Source organism: Nuphar pumila, chromosome 15 (genome assembly GCF_984573655.1).
Source record: "Nuphar pumila chromosome 15, dmNupPumi1.hap1.1, whole genome shotgun sequence".
Lineage (NCBI taxonomy): Eukaryota > Viridiplantae > Streptophyta > Magnoliopsida > Nymphaeales > Nymphaeaceae > Nuphar > Nuphar pumila.
This window is the reverse complement of record NC_143263.1, coordinates 21,801,235-21,817,941: the sequence shown is the minus strand read 5'-3', so window position 1 is coordinate 21,817,941 and position 16,707 is coordinate 21,801,235. Positions and strand designations below refer to the sequence as shown.

Here is a 16,707-nt window from a genome sequence, read left to right as displayed (position 1 = left end):
TAGGATAGTGGACAATGAGTTATCGCATGAATATATGGATGGTGTCGATAGTTTTATTGAATTTGCAACGGCGAGTGTCAGTACGGTAGATCCCACAGGTCGGATTAGGTGTCCCTGCAAGATTTGTAAGAATAATCGATTTGTAGAACCTCATGGCGTTAGACATCACCTATACAGAAAGGGTTTTGTGAGTGATTATCAGAACTGGGCGTTTCATGGAGAAGAATTTAGAAACGATTTTGATGCACGGGTGAATGTGGTGCACGATAATCCATATACGAATTTGATATTTGATGCTGCAGGAACAGAACTGGGTTCTGCTATGAGTTCTAGTGATGTAAGAACTGTCGTAGATGAAGAATCACCAAACGATGCAGCTAGTAGATTTTATGATTTACTTAAAGATGCTGATGAGCCACTTTGGAACGGTTGTGAGAGTCACACTATCTTGTCTGCAGTTCTTCAACTAATGAATTTGAAGTCCGAGTATAATTTGTGTCAATCATGTTTTGACCGTTTGTGCATGATTGTGAAGAGTATGTTGCCTAAAGATGAGAAATTGCCACAAAATTTCTATCGTGCGAAAGTTATGGTCAACGCTCTAGGTATGGGTTACAAAAAGATTGATGTTTGTCCAAATCACTGCATGTTGTATTTCAAGGAGCAGGAAAACGACATATCATGCCCGTCATGTGGGCATCCTCGGTTCAAGCCAAAGACAAGAGGCAATGGTAGCACGAGATCAAAGGAAGTTTCATACAAGTCGCTCCGCTACTTTCCTATCACTCCTAGATTGCAGCGATTGTATATGTCTTCAAAGACAGCTAAACACATGAGATGGCATGCAAATAAAGTTCGACACGATGAAAACAAGATCACGCATCCTGTTGACGCTGAAGCTTGGAAGCACTTTGATCGTACTCATCAGAACTTCGCAATGGAAGTGCAAAATGTTAGACTCGGTCTATGTACAGATGGATTTAATCCATTTGGGGGTAGATCAACTCCATACTCATGCTGGCCAGTATTTGTAACTCCATACAACCTTCCACCAAGCTTGTGTATGAAACGTCCAAATCTTTTCTTGTCTCTGTTGATCCCTGGTCCGACCTCACCTGGCCAAAATCTTGATGTATATCTAAGGCCATTGATTGATGAATTAAAAGTACTGTGGGATGACGGTGTTACCACGTATGATGCCCACAAAAAATAAAATTTCAACATGAAGGCCGCTGTTCTATGGACAATCAGTGACTTCCCTGCATATGGTATGTTATCTGGTTGGAGCACACATGGGAGGTTGGCTTGTCCGTACTGCATGGAGGATTCCAAAGCTTTTAGATTGAGGCATGGAAGGAAGCCTTGCTGGTTTGATTGCCATCGTCGATTTCTACCCAGCGATCATCCGTTCCGACGTCAAAAGAATGCATTTACAGCAGGCACAACTGAAATGGAAGGTCCATCCTCAAGATTGTCTGGCATAGAGATTTTAAGAAGATTGTGATACTTTCCAGATGTATTAACAGATGCCCGCAGTCCTACACCCTTCCGTGGATTTGGGAAGGAACACAATTGGACGAAAAAATCTATTTTTTGGGAACTACCGTATTGGCCGACCCTATTGATACGACATAATTTGGATGTGATGCATGTAGAGAAAAATGTGTTTGATAATGTGTTCAATACAGTAATGAATATTAAAGGAAAAACGAAGGATAATCCGAAGGCCCGTATGGATTTAAAATTAATATGTAAAAGACCAGAATTGGAACTCAAAGAGTATAATGGCAAAGTACTGAAACCAAAGGCGAAGTACGTGCTCGGACCTGATCAAATAAAACATGTATGTCAATGGTTGAGACAATTGAGATTTCCAGATGGATATGTCTCTAACATTGCTCGGGCTGTGAAGATTGACGATGGACAGTTATATGGGTTGAAGAGCCATGATTGTCATATCTTTATGCAACGATTGATACCCCTAGCATTCCATGATATGTTAGACAAACCTATATGGGGGGTATTGTCTGAGTTGAGCGGATTTTTCAGAACATTGTGCGCATCGGAGGTCATTGTATCAGATGTAAAGAATCTCGAGGACTCTGTCATCACCACTGTTTGTCTGTTAGAAAAGATATTTACGCCAGCATTTTTCGATGTTATGGAACATTTGATCATACATTTGCCATATGAACTAAGGGTTGGTGGCCATGTGCAATATCGATGGATGTACCCATTTGAAAGGTATATGTTTTTTTATATTTGTCTCTTTAATGACAGATATTTAAAATTTGAAATGTATATTCTTGTCAGATGCATGTTCGACGTAAAAAAAAAGGTTCGTAATAAAGCAAGAGTAGAAGGCTCTATTTGTGAGGCGTACACTTTAGAAGAGATTTCAAATTTCTCATCTATGTACTTCGAACCTCATATTTCAACACGGCTTGATCTGGAGTTGAAATATGACTCGGTAATATATGAACATGCTATAATCACATATTCAATTTTTTTACTGCCTTAGCACACATATGAGCATGATAGAATCACATATATATATATATATATATATATATTTAACTTTTTGTCTGTCTTAGAGCACATATGAGCATGATAGAATCACATATAAAGTTTTTTTGATTGCATTAGAACACATAAGCATGCTATAATCACATATTCAGTTTTTTTACTGCCTAAGAACACATATGAGCATATTATAATCACATATTCTGTTTTTTGACTGCCTTAGCACACATATGAACATGCTATAATAACATATAGAGTTTTTTAACTGCCTTAGAACACATATGAACATGTTATATATCATTTATGATAGAATCACATATAAAATTTTTTGCTTTGCCTGCCTTAGAGCACATATGAGCATGCTATATTCACATATTCAATTTTTTTACTGCCTTAGCACACATACGAGCATGATCGAATCACATATATAGTTTTTTGCCTGCCTTAAAGCACATCTGAGCATGGTAGAATCACATATAGAGTTTTTTTATATGCCTTAGAACACATATGAACATGCTATAATCACATATTCAATTTTTTGACTGCCTTAGCACACATATGAGCATGATAGAATCACATATAGAGTTTTTTTATTGCCTTAGATCACACATGAGCACATGATAGAATCACATATAGTGTGTAATTTATTTCATTATATTTTGTTTATCAATACTGACTGTTCTTTTCTTGTGTAGGCTGCTAGCGATAATCAGGGTAGTGGAGCTGAAGGGACAGATAAAGACAATGAACAAGAAGACGCACAAAATCTTGGCGATGATTAGAGGACTGTGTTGAAGAAGTTCTATTTTTTTTATTTTTCCTAATTGTAATTGTTGAATTGTAAATAATTAAACTTCTTAGTTTTAAGGTGGAACGATTAATTATTATAGATACTTGTTATATGAATTTTTTGTGTGGTTTGTTTTTTATTTACAGGAAATATAAATTGTACAGGAAATATAAATTGTACAGTTCTCGGTAATTAATTTTTAAATAATTTTTTTTTGATTTTTTTTCGTTTTTGCGACGGATGATTCCGTCGCTATTCATATTAATCTAGCGACGGCTTAGCGACGGAATTAAATCCGTCGCCACGCCGTGGTCGCCGTTTAGTACCGGCGGATTGGCGACGGAATATAGCGCTCGTTATTCCGTCGCAATTAGCGACGGACTTGGCGACGGAATTATTCCGTCGCCAGTTAGCGTCGAAATATTCGCGACGTAAGCATACTGTCGCCGCGTTGTCGCTAATCCGTCGCTAACATGGTTAGCGACGGATTAGCGACGGAATGTGGTCGTCGCTAATCTACTGCTTTGTTGTAGTGTTTGGAGAAGAGTGAGAGGTTGGAGATGGCATGAGAGAGAGAGAGAGAGGTTCACGTATTTTTTGGAAAGGGGAAGGGAGAAGGAAAATATCCTTTGGAAAGGATCAAAGAAAAGAGCCAATCTCTTTCCCAAGGAAAAAGCCAAACCTACCAAAATCTAGTAGGCCAAATTAAAAACCCTCAAATTGATTTAGAAATCATAATAGGATACATTCTACCTTATCATAAGGTAGAGCCCATCTCCTTCTAGCCATTCCATCTTGGGAGGATATTGGGGATGGATTGTCTACTCAGGCAAAAGGCTGACAATGCCCCTAAAGGGCATTAGGCCAGGTAAAAAAATTCAATATACCCCTAGCAATTCAAATAATGCAAATTCAACCCTTATTGACCCTAAAAGACTATTATACTCTCAGTAACCTCTAATACCCCCACACACTTAAATACATAAGTTCTTAATGAGAGAGATACCCATACCCACCCTAAACAAAAATTACAATAATAAAGGATTATCACGAGGGTGACATTAAGCTGCTATCACTCTGCCTAACTGAAGCTCTGCCCATTCAACATCATGCTTATTATTATCATATAAAGACTACCTAAGCCTTAGGTGAGACTCGATTTTCTATACTTATTTTGTATTTATTTTCTATTTTACTTAATTTAAGTGTGGATTTGTTTAACGGTTGGTATACTTCTATTTTACTTAATTTTGTATCTTGTGGACAAATATTGCGCTGATTTTATTTTGAATTTTGTAGGGATTATGGAGTTTTACATGAGAAGAACAAGGCTTTGAGGATGAAGCTTTTCAACCCAGGGAGAAATGATGCATAGCATCCTCAAGATCCGAACCTTGAAGATGAATTAGATCCAAATCCAATTCAGGATGTGATCTGTTGCAGATCCAATCATGCAGGACTATCAAATTGGAACTTTGAGCGAAATCCATTTTGATTATTGTATTCCAAATTTTGAGATTTATGTGTTTACCTTCTAAAAAATTGTGTTTTGTAGTGTGGATTCTATTTTGTCAAAGTAAAGAATCATATTAGATATTTTATTTTTTATTTTTTTTAGGTACTAAATTCTATGAATTTAGATAGTTCTAGTGCTCTGTAGGATCTTTTTGTGGTACTAGAGAGTGTATGGGGTTTAAGGGTAGTTTTTATTTTTATTTTTATTTTTGCATTTTAATTTTTAATGCATTTTTACCTGCGGGTCCATAGCTTTAAACGTTGTTTGGATCTTGCCCAAGATCCAAACTACTTTTGGACCCCCCATGGGTGGCGCCACCTAGTGTGGACAACCATGTCCATTGATTTGAATTATATTTGACTCAAAGTCAAATAGAGTTGTTGGAAGGGCTTTAATATCTCCTGTGCTATTTTTGGCCTAGTCAAGCCTTGGAAGAGCCATTGCTTGGGAAAAGGGATTTCTCTCTTTAGTGAGACCCTTTTCCCATATGTGATAAAGAGAGGTGGTCGACCATGGTGGAAGAGGCTTGTTGTTGATTCCAGAAAAATCATCATTTTGAAAGAAGGTAGTTCTTGTTGTGTGTTTCTGTCATTTTCGACATTTTGAAATGTAAGACATGGTCTAAGTATTTAGGTCGTATCTCTCAAGATACAAGGCTGATTGATGCAAGCTTTGGCTTGTTAGAAAGCCAAGATACCAAGCTATAACTTTAATGTTGGATGTTTGAACGAAATTCATGCTTGAGAGTGATTAAAATTCCTAGATGTTCTTGTTATGTGAGGAAGAGAGAGACACTCATTTCTGAGGTGTGCGAATTCATTTGGGGAAGAAAGGCTTGCGCGTTGGTTCGAGGTTCTTGCCAGTGAACATCCATTGGTTGATCTTTCATTGGTGCTTTTGTTTGCCTTAGTGAAGGCTGCTGAATATCATCTTCATCGAGCTTGTTGTTGCAAACTAGATAACATCTTTCAACTTGTTACCTTTGGTTATTTCATATATTGCATAGTTGTTGATTTTCGTATGATGGATTGCTTGTTAAAGTTTATGAGAATATTTTCTAGAATATTAGTGAATTTTTTTTTGTGATTCTGTTACTCTAAATCTCATTTTTGGCTTATGCATGTTTGTGTTTTGATTGATTCTCGTTTCTGCAAAAGAAACTTGTTTCTACACTCGGGTCTGTTTGACACAGTCCCAGTATTCGAACCTTATCTCCCTAGATACTGAGTTAAATCATGTGATCTTTGACTTGTTGAAAAGCTAAGATCTTACCCTATAACTTTTATGTTTACGATTTCCTATGGATCATCCTTAATTTCCCGTAAAAATTATTGGCAAATCCCTATCAGTTGGACAAGAATCGAGTTGTCTTGTGCAACATATCGCTATTACTGTTCCATATTTTTAGCATATCTTTTTTATTACTAAATGAAAAATTGCAAATCATATCTTGTTAGAAATATAACTATTTGATCTACATCTTTAATGTTTATAATTTTTCCTGAATCAAATCCATTGATAGCCTAAAATAGTTGACAATCTCTGCTATAATCCAGTTTATTTGAATCTGGCATTGTGTTTGGTTTGCAACAAGTGTCTGATCTTCTTGACATATTTTATCCAATCTTGCATATTTTGGTGATCTGATTGAGTTTCTGAAAAATCGACATCCTGCATAAAATTATTTTTGTTGAGAATTTTTCCTTAATCGATTTGTTGGTTGCTCAAAAATTGCCTTTGTTAGTTTCATGTTTATTTTTGTGTTTTGCAATTCAAAATGATTAGAATAGAAAATATACCAACTTCAAATAGATGTAGAAATTGGTTTGCTGAATCAAAATTTGCAAATTTTAGTTCTTTGGAAAATAGACAGACTAAGTTACGGATTTCTCGTTTGAAGTTTTCCCAAACTCCTTTGTCTGAGGGCTTAAAAACCCTCTTGAAGATGACTGACTATTTTCCAGTCAGCCAGTCGATGACCAGTCCTACTGGTCCAGAGATCTGTTCGTAAATCAGATAATCCATATCTGATTTATGTGATTTTATCTTTGTTAGAAACACATGTCTGTCACACATATTTCTTGTGTTTATCATTTCTAACGAAATAGAGGTCTGCAATCTCAAATCACTATTTCACTGAGTCCTGTTCTGACTCAACTATCATTCTTCTTAGCTCCCGCGCATGGAGATCCATTTGGATCTCGGATCATGGATCGGCTCCAGTGGTGACTCTGCCATCACTTTCCTAAAGAGGGACTCAGGGTCCTCTATAGTGTCTACAAGCTTGAGGTCAAGTGAGTGTCACCCTTGCATACATCTAAGGGTAGACTGGTGTAGCAACCATCCTAAAGAATGGTTTTCTACTTACCTAATGTGCAAACATAATCAAACCATAACAAACCACGAAGCGGGCAAAATAAAATAAAGTAGAAAAATAGTAAACACACACCATTCACTTGCACCCAAATAGATATTTTGCAAAAAGGCAAACTATGGGCACGATACCAATCATGTACAACCACTTCCTAAGGGAAAACCTACTAGGTGGGTTGTGCAGGAAAAGTAAACTGGTTTTTAGGGTTCACAAGCAACGTGGTTCTAAAAATTCTAAATACAAAAGCAAATTAGCAATCCTAATTAATGAACAGGAAAAATAAACTAACAATCCTAAATATTATGCAAAAAGAAAACTAACAATCCTAAGTAAAACGAGAACAGATAAAGGCAATAAAGTTAATACTTGTTTCTTTCGCTGTTCCCCGACAATGACGCCAAAAATTTGGTGTGGGTTTTATGAAATGATATTTTATAAAGATATTTTTGATAAAAATGATTTATGCAAGACATACACCAAATACTAAAAACCAGCTTGCACGAGTGGTGGAGTCCGGGTTGATCTTAGGGAACGAGAAACACTTTGTATTCCACAAAAAATTAATCTAATCTTTATTGTCTTAAAAAATAAAAGAATTAATTAATTAATTAACTAAGACTGTGTCCTCTACAGAGAGCTTAAACAAATAAAAATAATTAAGGGGCCTTATTACAAACCCAATGCATTAAATAAAATAAACCCTAAGCTAAAAATAAAAGAAGAAGAGTCTTCAATGCTTGAGCTTCTAGTCCCTTTTGATGCCTCTGCTTTATTTGATACTTCTTTGCTTATTGTTCTTGGTCCTTTTCAGAGGGCTTCTTGAAGAGACCTTTTAGGAACCTAAGAGGGCTCTTCAGGGATACTTTTGAGGGGCTATCGCAGGTCCAACCGCTTTCCTGCAAAACAAAATCACAAAACAAGAACAAAACATAAAGAAACTAAACAAAAACTCAATATTAGTTTAATCCACAGTCACAAAACAAGAATTTAATCAACTAATCTAAACTAACTAACATGTATCAAACATGAAACTAACATGTAACACTAAATTACTAAAGGACAAAATAGCAAAACTAACTAACAAACTATGCAACAATTATATAACAACTAAACTAACTTTAAACAATAAAGAAACTAATTAACTAATGAACACGTGAATCTAAATATAATCTAACTACATATGCAATGAACTAAAACATATTAATACTCTCAAAACTTAAACTAAAATGCAATAATCTAACTAAACCTAACGATTAAAACAAATTTAGAAGACTAAACTTGGAAGCATGTTAACTCAAAACTAACTTAAGAGAAGATATATTGATCTAATTAACTAAAGTTAGTTGTAAATATATGCTATGGCTGAATACACTACCCACTAAATAATAGGACCTATAGGTTAAAATCTGATTAATTTGTAACATAAACTAAGGTACTAACTAGAGGAAGACGTTGGCTAAAAAAAATGCTAATCTGACTAAATAACCTAAAACTTAATCAAACCATTATAATATGATGTGAACTATGTAGCAAAAAAAAAAAGAACCATGAACTACACTACGGATTCATGAAAAGACGTTGAAACACAATAACACATTATCATATAAGACACCAAATGACGTCTACTAAATAAAATGAATAAAATATTATAATGATCCAAAGATTATTCAACAAATTAAGACCTACTTTGTTCAGCACACTTGCTGCTAAAAAAAAAACTCTTATTAACGTCAATCACGCTGGTGCGTGATTGACATTAATAACATGTGATAGCTATGCCCGGTTGTGTGTGTGTGAGACAGGTTGAGTACTGTTGCTAAGCTGAGTTGCAACCAACGAAAGGAATTTAGGGGGAGGTTGTGTGCTCTGCACCTACGCTGATTTGTAGCACCTGAAAGGTATCTAGTTCGCAACAGGGCTTGACTGGGGAGTGATGAGATTAAATATCAATCTGATTAGCTTCACATTGATTCGGTAACTGACCATGCCTGTCAATAATGGCAGATCTGGTCTCGATCTCATCCAGACAAGACAGACAGTACAATGTGCTCAAAATAAATACAGGTTACTCTATCCTAACGATAAGCAAATCTATGCTATGGGCAATAAAAATCATATTTAGTCTATGCTATCAAAGTATCTAAATCTAACTTCATGCACAAACAAGTAAATGAAAAGGGGAAGAAGAGGTGATCTTTCCTCTGGGCTGTACGCAGGGGCGTAGCTAGGATTCATGTGAGGGGGGGGGGGGGGGGGGGGGGCAAACAGGGGTGTAGAAAAAAAAATATTTGTGTGATAGTCGGGGGTTAGGGGGCGAAATTTTTTTTTTTTGAGATAAAATAAAAAATGGCTACAATCATTAATAAAAATCTATTTCATATGGACAAATCAAACTATTTGCTGCAGTAAGGGCTGGGCTAGGACTGGGCTGGTCTAAAAAATGGATAAAAATCTATTTCATATGGAATCAGGGCAGGGTTAGGACTGGGCTTTTAAAAAAAAAAATTTTTTTTAACTGTTTGGGGAGGCAGGACTGGGCTACAACCCAGTCCTGCCCCCCCTAGCTACGCCCCTGGCTGTACGTACTTTCGACGATGGGAACAAGGAGAAGCGGGCGAAAGCAAGAATTAGAAGCAAGACAAAATAAGAGGAAAAGAACGAATCGAGAGAGGAACTGACCAAGAATGAAATAGTGGAAGAAGAGAAGAGGGGAAGGGAGACAGGGCCTGCGTTTTCCCATAGAGAAGACACCTGCCATGGTTGAAAAAAAATAGTATTTATAATGAAAAAATTAGGTCACATAATTTTTCAAAAGCGGTTCGATTAATTTTTGACACTTTCAAAAGACCACCTCTAGAAAAATGTATTTTCAAAGAGAGGACACTTTTAAACGAAATAAAATAATTATTAAAACTCCTAATCTAATTAAACTACAAATTAAAAAGTCCTAAACTAATCAAAATACTTAAAAACACATAGAAGAGTTTAAATATGTGATTTTTTCCTTTATTTTCAATTTAAAAGTAGTTTCTCAAAAATATTAATTAGAACGGGTTTTTAACATGATTTTTTGATGAATCATGCATAAAATAAATGAATAAAATGCAAAACTTATGCATGATTAAGGGGTCCATCCCCCTAGTTCAACATCTAGTATCTAAGTCCTTTAGCACCTAAATTCTACCAGATTAACCTTAACTTAGTGCATCTATACATTGCTGGAGCCTAGACCAAGCTTTGGATCTAGATCCTAACCTCACTTGTTTCTAGAGACTCTATGATAGCAACCTAGAGTTTGGAGAAGAGTAAGAGGTTGGCGATGGCATGAGAGAGAGAGAGAGGTTCATGTATTTTTTGAAAAGAGGAAGGGAGAAGGAAAATCTCCTTTGGAAAGGATCAAAGGAAAGAGTCAATCTCTTTCACAAGGAAAAAACCAAACCTACCCAAAAGCTAGTAGGCCAAATTAAAAATCCTCAAATTGATTTAGAAATCATAATAAGATACATTCTACCTTATCATAAGGAAGAGCCCATCCCCTTCTAGCCATTCCATCTTGAGAGGATATCAGGGAAAGATTGTCTACACAGGGCAAAAGGATATCAATGCCCCTAAAGGGCATTAGGCCAGGTTAAAAAATTTCAATATACCCCTAGCAATTCAAATAATGCAAATTCAACCCTTATTGACACTAAAAGACTAGTATACTCTCAATAACCTCTAATACCCCGTACACTCATATCCATAAGTTCCTAATGAGAGAGATACCCAAACCCACCCTAAAACAAAATTACAATAATAAAGCAATATCATGAGGGTGGCATTAAGCTACTGTCACTCTGCCTAACCGAAGCTTTGCCCATTCATTATCATGCTTATCATTATCATATAAAGACTACCTAAGCCCGAGGTGAGACTCGATTTTCTATACTTATTTTGTATTTATTTTCTATTTTACTTAATTTAAGTGTGGATTTGTTTAACAGTTGGTATACTTGTTTTTTTTATCTTTTTCGAGTCTTGGTGGTGTCTTTACACTTTCAAGCTGAACTTTTTTTATAGGATTTGCATACGAGGTATGTTGATTTGCATGCCAAAGCCAAGATTGAGGGGAGGCAATGTTCTTGACGTGGTTGATTCCATCTTATTGGAGAAGGAAAGACGCTTGGCATGCAAACAAAGATCCCACTTCTTTTTCAACAAATCCTGGTCCACTTCACATCAAGTCTTCATAAAAAACCTTTGGATCCACGTGTTTACAATAGCTTAGCTTCTTAGATAGATTCTCCATGGTTAGTTGTCCACTTGGTTGGCCACCAAGTTGGGAAAGGTACGAGTGCCTTGCACTCTACCACGTTTTCCTAAGGTAGATTGCATTCCTACTCTTTACCTAGGATTTTCCTACGTTCTAACATGGGAAAATACTAAAGGACTACTATGAATTAGGAATTCATTTTTTTAACAAAGTATAGTAGTATTTTCCTATGGGAAATGCCCTTCCCACGTAGGTTCTTCGGTTAAAGTAGCATTACTCTACCAAAATTTTAGCTCGTGGTTTTGTGAGGCGACTCCGCCAACACATGAGAAAGGGTCAGGGCTTCGTCAGGCTCGAGTAAGTATCTCATTTCCTTCATTTCTTTGTTGTTTTTCTTGCGATTGGTTTTTTCTACTCACTTCAATGGTGTGCATACTCTTGTTTTCTTTTGCTTGAGCCTTGGGTAAGTACATTACCCTTGGCTTATCTCATAGGTGCTAGAAGAAGAATTGGAAGGTATGCTTTCTCAAAAAATCTTAGTATTGGTTTAATTACACCTCGCCATTTGGGGAGATTGCTTGGACCTCGTACATGCTAATATCTCACAATTGTTTTGAGAAGAAGGCGATTTTAAAGAAATATTTCTATTTTTTTTCAAAATAAAATTTTTCAAAAGGATTTAAAAAATCCTACATAGGAAAACTATTTTCTTTTGCCAGTAAAGGGAAAAACTCTCCATCACTTACTGCACATTGGCAGGGAAGTATACCCAAGTTCAACCTTATTGTAAGGAACATTGATTGTAGTTTATAAATTCTTGACATCCCCTCGACTTAGTGACATTCACAAGTTACCCCTACCATGAGCAGTCTTTGCTGGCCTTAAGAAGTTCAATTATGTTGTTGCATATCTAAGCAAAATTATAAAAATGGATAATAATAAAGTGTGGAAGGATAAATCACCTAATGGTTTCTCTCAGAAATATTTTCAAGATGGTGTAATTGTTTATTCATGCAAATTGTTGGGGAGGAAGGATGAGGTGCAATATGATTGCGTAAAAGTGTGCAATTACATTGCACCTCAGCCCCAGCTTACCTATCCAAAAGAACAATGATATGACATTTAAGAATCCATGGAAAAACAAATGGCTTGCTTCCAACGTGAAACCAAAGGACACTCGAGGAATTGCACTTCATGACGACCATCTCATCCAATAAATGCAACACAATAAATTAGTAGAAAAATCACAAGTGAATTGTAATTTCATTTGACACATGACTATAAACAGGACGAACTCGACATTTTAATACCAGAGTTGAATCTTTACACGATTCATTAAGAATTGTTTGCGAGGAAGAACAAAAGCTGCCGGGGAGCAAAGTAGTCGCCGCGGTGGGACGTCCCGCACTTACATAACACAGGGGCGAGGGCTAGGGATGACAGTGGACCGGGGGAAAGCGGCCCCCCGCCCCGTTTGGACCGGGGATAAAGGGTATGAAACGGGGATGGAGGCGGGGACGAAGGTTAAAATCCATCCCTGTCCGGGGATGGAGGCGGGGATGGACGTGCACTTTTCCCTGCCCCGCCACAATCCCCGCCCCAACCCCGCCCGACCACTTTTCCCCGCAATATCCCTGCCCCGCCCCGCCTCATCCCCTTTTGAACCGGGGATGGAGGATATGAAACAGGGATGAAGGCGGGAGTGGAGGATAAAATCCATCCCCGCCGGGAAAGGAGGTGGGGGTGGAGGATAAAATCTTGAGGCGGGGCTGGGGTGGCGACCTTGTCCCCCGCCCCGCCCCGCCCCACTGCCATCCCTAGTGAGGACAAATTAGCCTTTGCCGGGCTGGGCTGGGACGGGCCATCTTTTACCAATTTCTTGGGATGCAGTCACTTGCCTGGGGATGTCAATGAATCCGATATCCGACCAAACTTTATTTTGTTTAGTTTCTTTTGGTAAGCCAAAATTATATGCAATTATTATAAATGGATGTGGATATGGATTTGATCATGAAAAAATCTGATCTGGTATGAGCTTTAACCATCTGAATCCGTTTAGGGAACATCCATGGCCACATCTGATCCAAATCCGAACAGTTTACCTCCCCACTCCTGCGTGCGTCTGTGAGAAAAAAAGTCAAAAAGGGGTCTGATTTCATTAATTTTATTTTTGAAAGTCAAGTTCGGATTAGGCGGACGCCTACCAGAACAACAGCCGCCCCATGTGGCAGAGGGATTTGATGTTGGGCCTTCAGCATGACACGGGACCCGCTTACCACATGGGATACCACTTCGGTGGTCTGATTTCATTAATTAAAACCGATACTAATCTTATATAATTCAGACTTGACCCAAGGAATAAGGCCCTCTATGCCAATTAAGACAAGTTAGGGTTTGATGGTTTGGCTGTTTATAATTAAAAAAGAAAGAAAGATCAGGTACCCACTTTCAGAAGATGGAGCATTTACCCATCAAAGCAGATGTCACCCTTATCCATCCACACCTTTAATGGTACCTCAAGATCGGATGAGCTGGGTCCAGACCCAATCAAGTTCAACTTGAATTGAATGGCACATAGTTGTAAAGTTAGTTAAGGTAGAGATATGGATGATTTTTACTTGGTTAGAGTCGTACACACCCAATTTGGTTGTCACAATGACACGCAATTTAGAGTGTGTACCATGGGTGACACGAGTAAGAAATGCAATGACATGCTGACAACATTCTGACACATATAGATGTTATCAGTATTTTAACATTTTGGCAATATTTTCATAAATCTATTTTATAAATTAAAATATAAAAAGTAGTTCTGGATCGATTAAAACCTTAAAATTTGGCGTCCTTGTGTCTTATTTTCCAAAATTTTTGAAGCTCACACATCATCAATTCAGGCCCGTATCCTTCTGACATGGAAAATTGGAATATCTTAGATTTAAAAATTTATTTAAAATTCAGGCCCAATTTCGAAGTAGTGTTTTTTTTTCTGAAACGCAAGTTGGGGTTAAGCAGACCCTACCAGATATCTCTTAAGCCCCATGTAGAGGAGGGATTCGAACCTGGGCCTTCAGCTTGGCACAGGACCTCGCTTAACATGGGATACCACCTCTGTAACTGGAACTAAATGTAGGCCTTTTTTTTTTGCTTTTGACAGAAAGCTGGGGGTTAGGCAGACCCATATCAGTTATACAACTATACCATTGGGATTCGAACTTGCAACGTCCCAATGCAAGGTGAGGTACACTAACTGCTCCTACCAGACAAGCGGAGCCCCTGTTGGTATAGTTGTAGGCCTTGTTCCGCTTAATTTCTGGCATATTTTCATTGCACTTGGCATTTTCAAAACTCTCACAAAATCACCATGTTGTGTAAACATGCCAAGCACATACTGCCATTGGCATCAAATCAACCCAACTCCAACCCAAAGTGCTTGTATTGGTCCTACTGCCATAAGTAGGCATGCAAATAGATTTGGTTTGGCTGGATCCCAAATCCAAATTCAATACCTTATACTTGGATATGGACCCTACAGTAATATCTAAATGTGCAAGTAGATCATTTTTGGACTCATTCAATCATATACTTTCCTTGGGGATTCATATATCAGATATATGTTTCATTACAGATGAAATCCAATATACTTATATTTTTTTTGTACGCGTAAAAATCTTGTTCCCAGACTCCCAAAACTTTCAAGGATCTAGTATAACAACGTAGTATCTGGATCTAGATTAAACTCCACCTCATCTGATTTTATTTGAAGTCAGATCTATCTCACATAGGGTTCAGATTCAAACCTTGAATCCAAGTAGCTCCCATCTTGGGTGTATCCAGATTCCAGACATCCGTTAAGGTGCAGGTCCGTATGCAAGAGCAGAACCATTCTATGTCCGGCTGAAAATTAATGAGTCAGATGCCAAGACCCGATCCCATAACCTTATCCCATCTTTTGTTAAGGGTCCAACTCCAACCCGATCCGATGCTATGAAATGGATCGGGCTGGGATGGAAAGCCCGAACCAGTTGAATAACTTGTGGTGGGACGTCTTCCCAGTATAGGGATGGCAGTGGACCGGGGGAAAGTGGGGCCCCGCCCTGCCTCGCCCCGTTTGGACCGGGGATGAAGGGTATGAAACGGGGATGGAGGTGGGGATGAAGGTTAAAATCCATCCCCGTCCGGGGGTGGAGGCGGGGATGGACGTGCACTTTTCCCCGCCCCGCCCCGCCCCGATCCCCGCCCTGCCCCGCCTCGCCCCGCCCTGCCTCATCCTTGTTTGAACTGGGGATGGAGGACATGAAACAGGGATGAAGGCGGTGGTGGAGGATAAAATCCATCCCCGCCCGGGATGGAGGCGGGGGTGGAGGATAAAATCTTGAGGCGGGACCCCACCCCACCCCACTGCCATCCCTATCCCAGTATGTGGGGTGCACTACAATTTACATTGGACACTGTCCCACAAGGTTCATTATCCATAAAAAGCAGAAGCCCCCCCGCCCCCCATAAATAGGAGAGGGAGCGATAGGGGCTAAAAGCTGCTGACTGATTCGTTGAGAAATCAGAAACCGGTGAAGTCACCGTCTGCATGCTCTCTCTCTCTCTCGTGCACGTCTATCCCTCTCTCCCCCTCGCTTAACCATATACACGATACCACGTCAACCCAACAAATATCGCCGATGCTTTTAAAATATTGCCACTTTATCACGATATTTTGGATACTGCCTCATTTTTTTTAAAAACGGCTTGGCGCTCGCTAAGGTTGACCATCGCGAAAATTTACTTTACAAACTTTTTGTGGTTCTTCTACGTTTTTTTTCGGCGTATATTTGCAAAAACTTTGCGTGAATTTACGAATAAGAATAGGTTTTTATTTTATTGCGAGATTTTACCCTCTCCGGGAAAATCCCGGTACAGATATTTTGTGACGTCGAGGAAGGTCAGAAAGCTGAAAAGTGGGACAAGGGAAGAAGGGAAACGCTGATCACTCGTCGATGGATTCCGCCGCCAGCCGTCGCCTCCAGGCCATCCACGGACACCTCTCCGCCTCTCCGGCACAGCTATGCGCGAGAACGGCCGCTGGAGAGTTCGTCTCCGGTAGGGCCACCCCCTCTCTCTCTCTCTCACTCGCTATGCGATTAATTTCTTCTTTTGACCGATGGTTACTGTGAGGGAGATGGTTTTCCGGATCGAGTTTGTTGTTGATTGTCCTTCGTTAGAGAAGAAAACCTGTTTATTTTCGGTTTTTTGTTTTTGTG

At 38.6% G+C, this 16,707-nt stretch overlaps 1 protein-coding gene across 1 annotated transcript in view; it reads left to right on the top strand.

Moving 5' to 3' along the window:
• Positions 1 to 16,337: 16,337 nt before the first annotated feature.
• The window catches only part of LACS6 (long-chain acyl-CoA synthetase 6), a 153,760-nt gene continuing 153,390 nt past the window's right edge, over positions 16,338 to 16,707 (top strand). Inside the window, exon 1 of the mRNA XM_089988294.1 lies at positions 16,338 to 16,546. Coding sequence (XP_089844420.1) covers positions 16,444 to 16,546 — 103 coding nt within the window. The 5' untranslated portion in view covers positions 16,338 to 16,443. The remainder of the gene's footprint in view (positions 16,547 to 16,707) is intronic.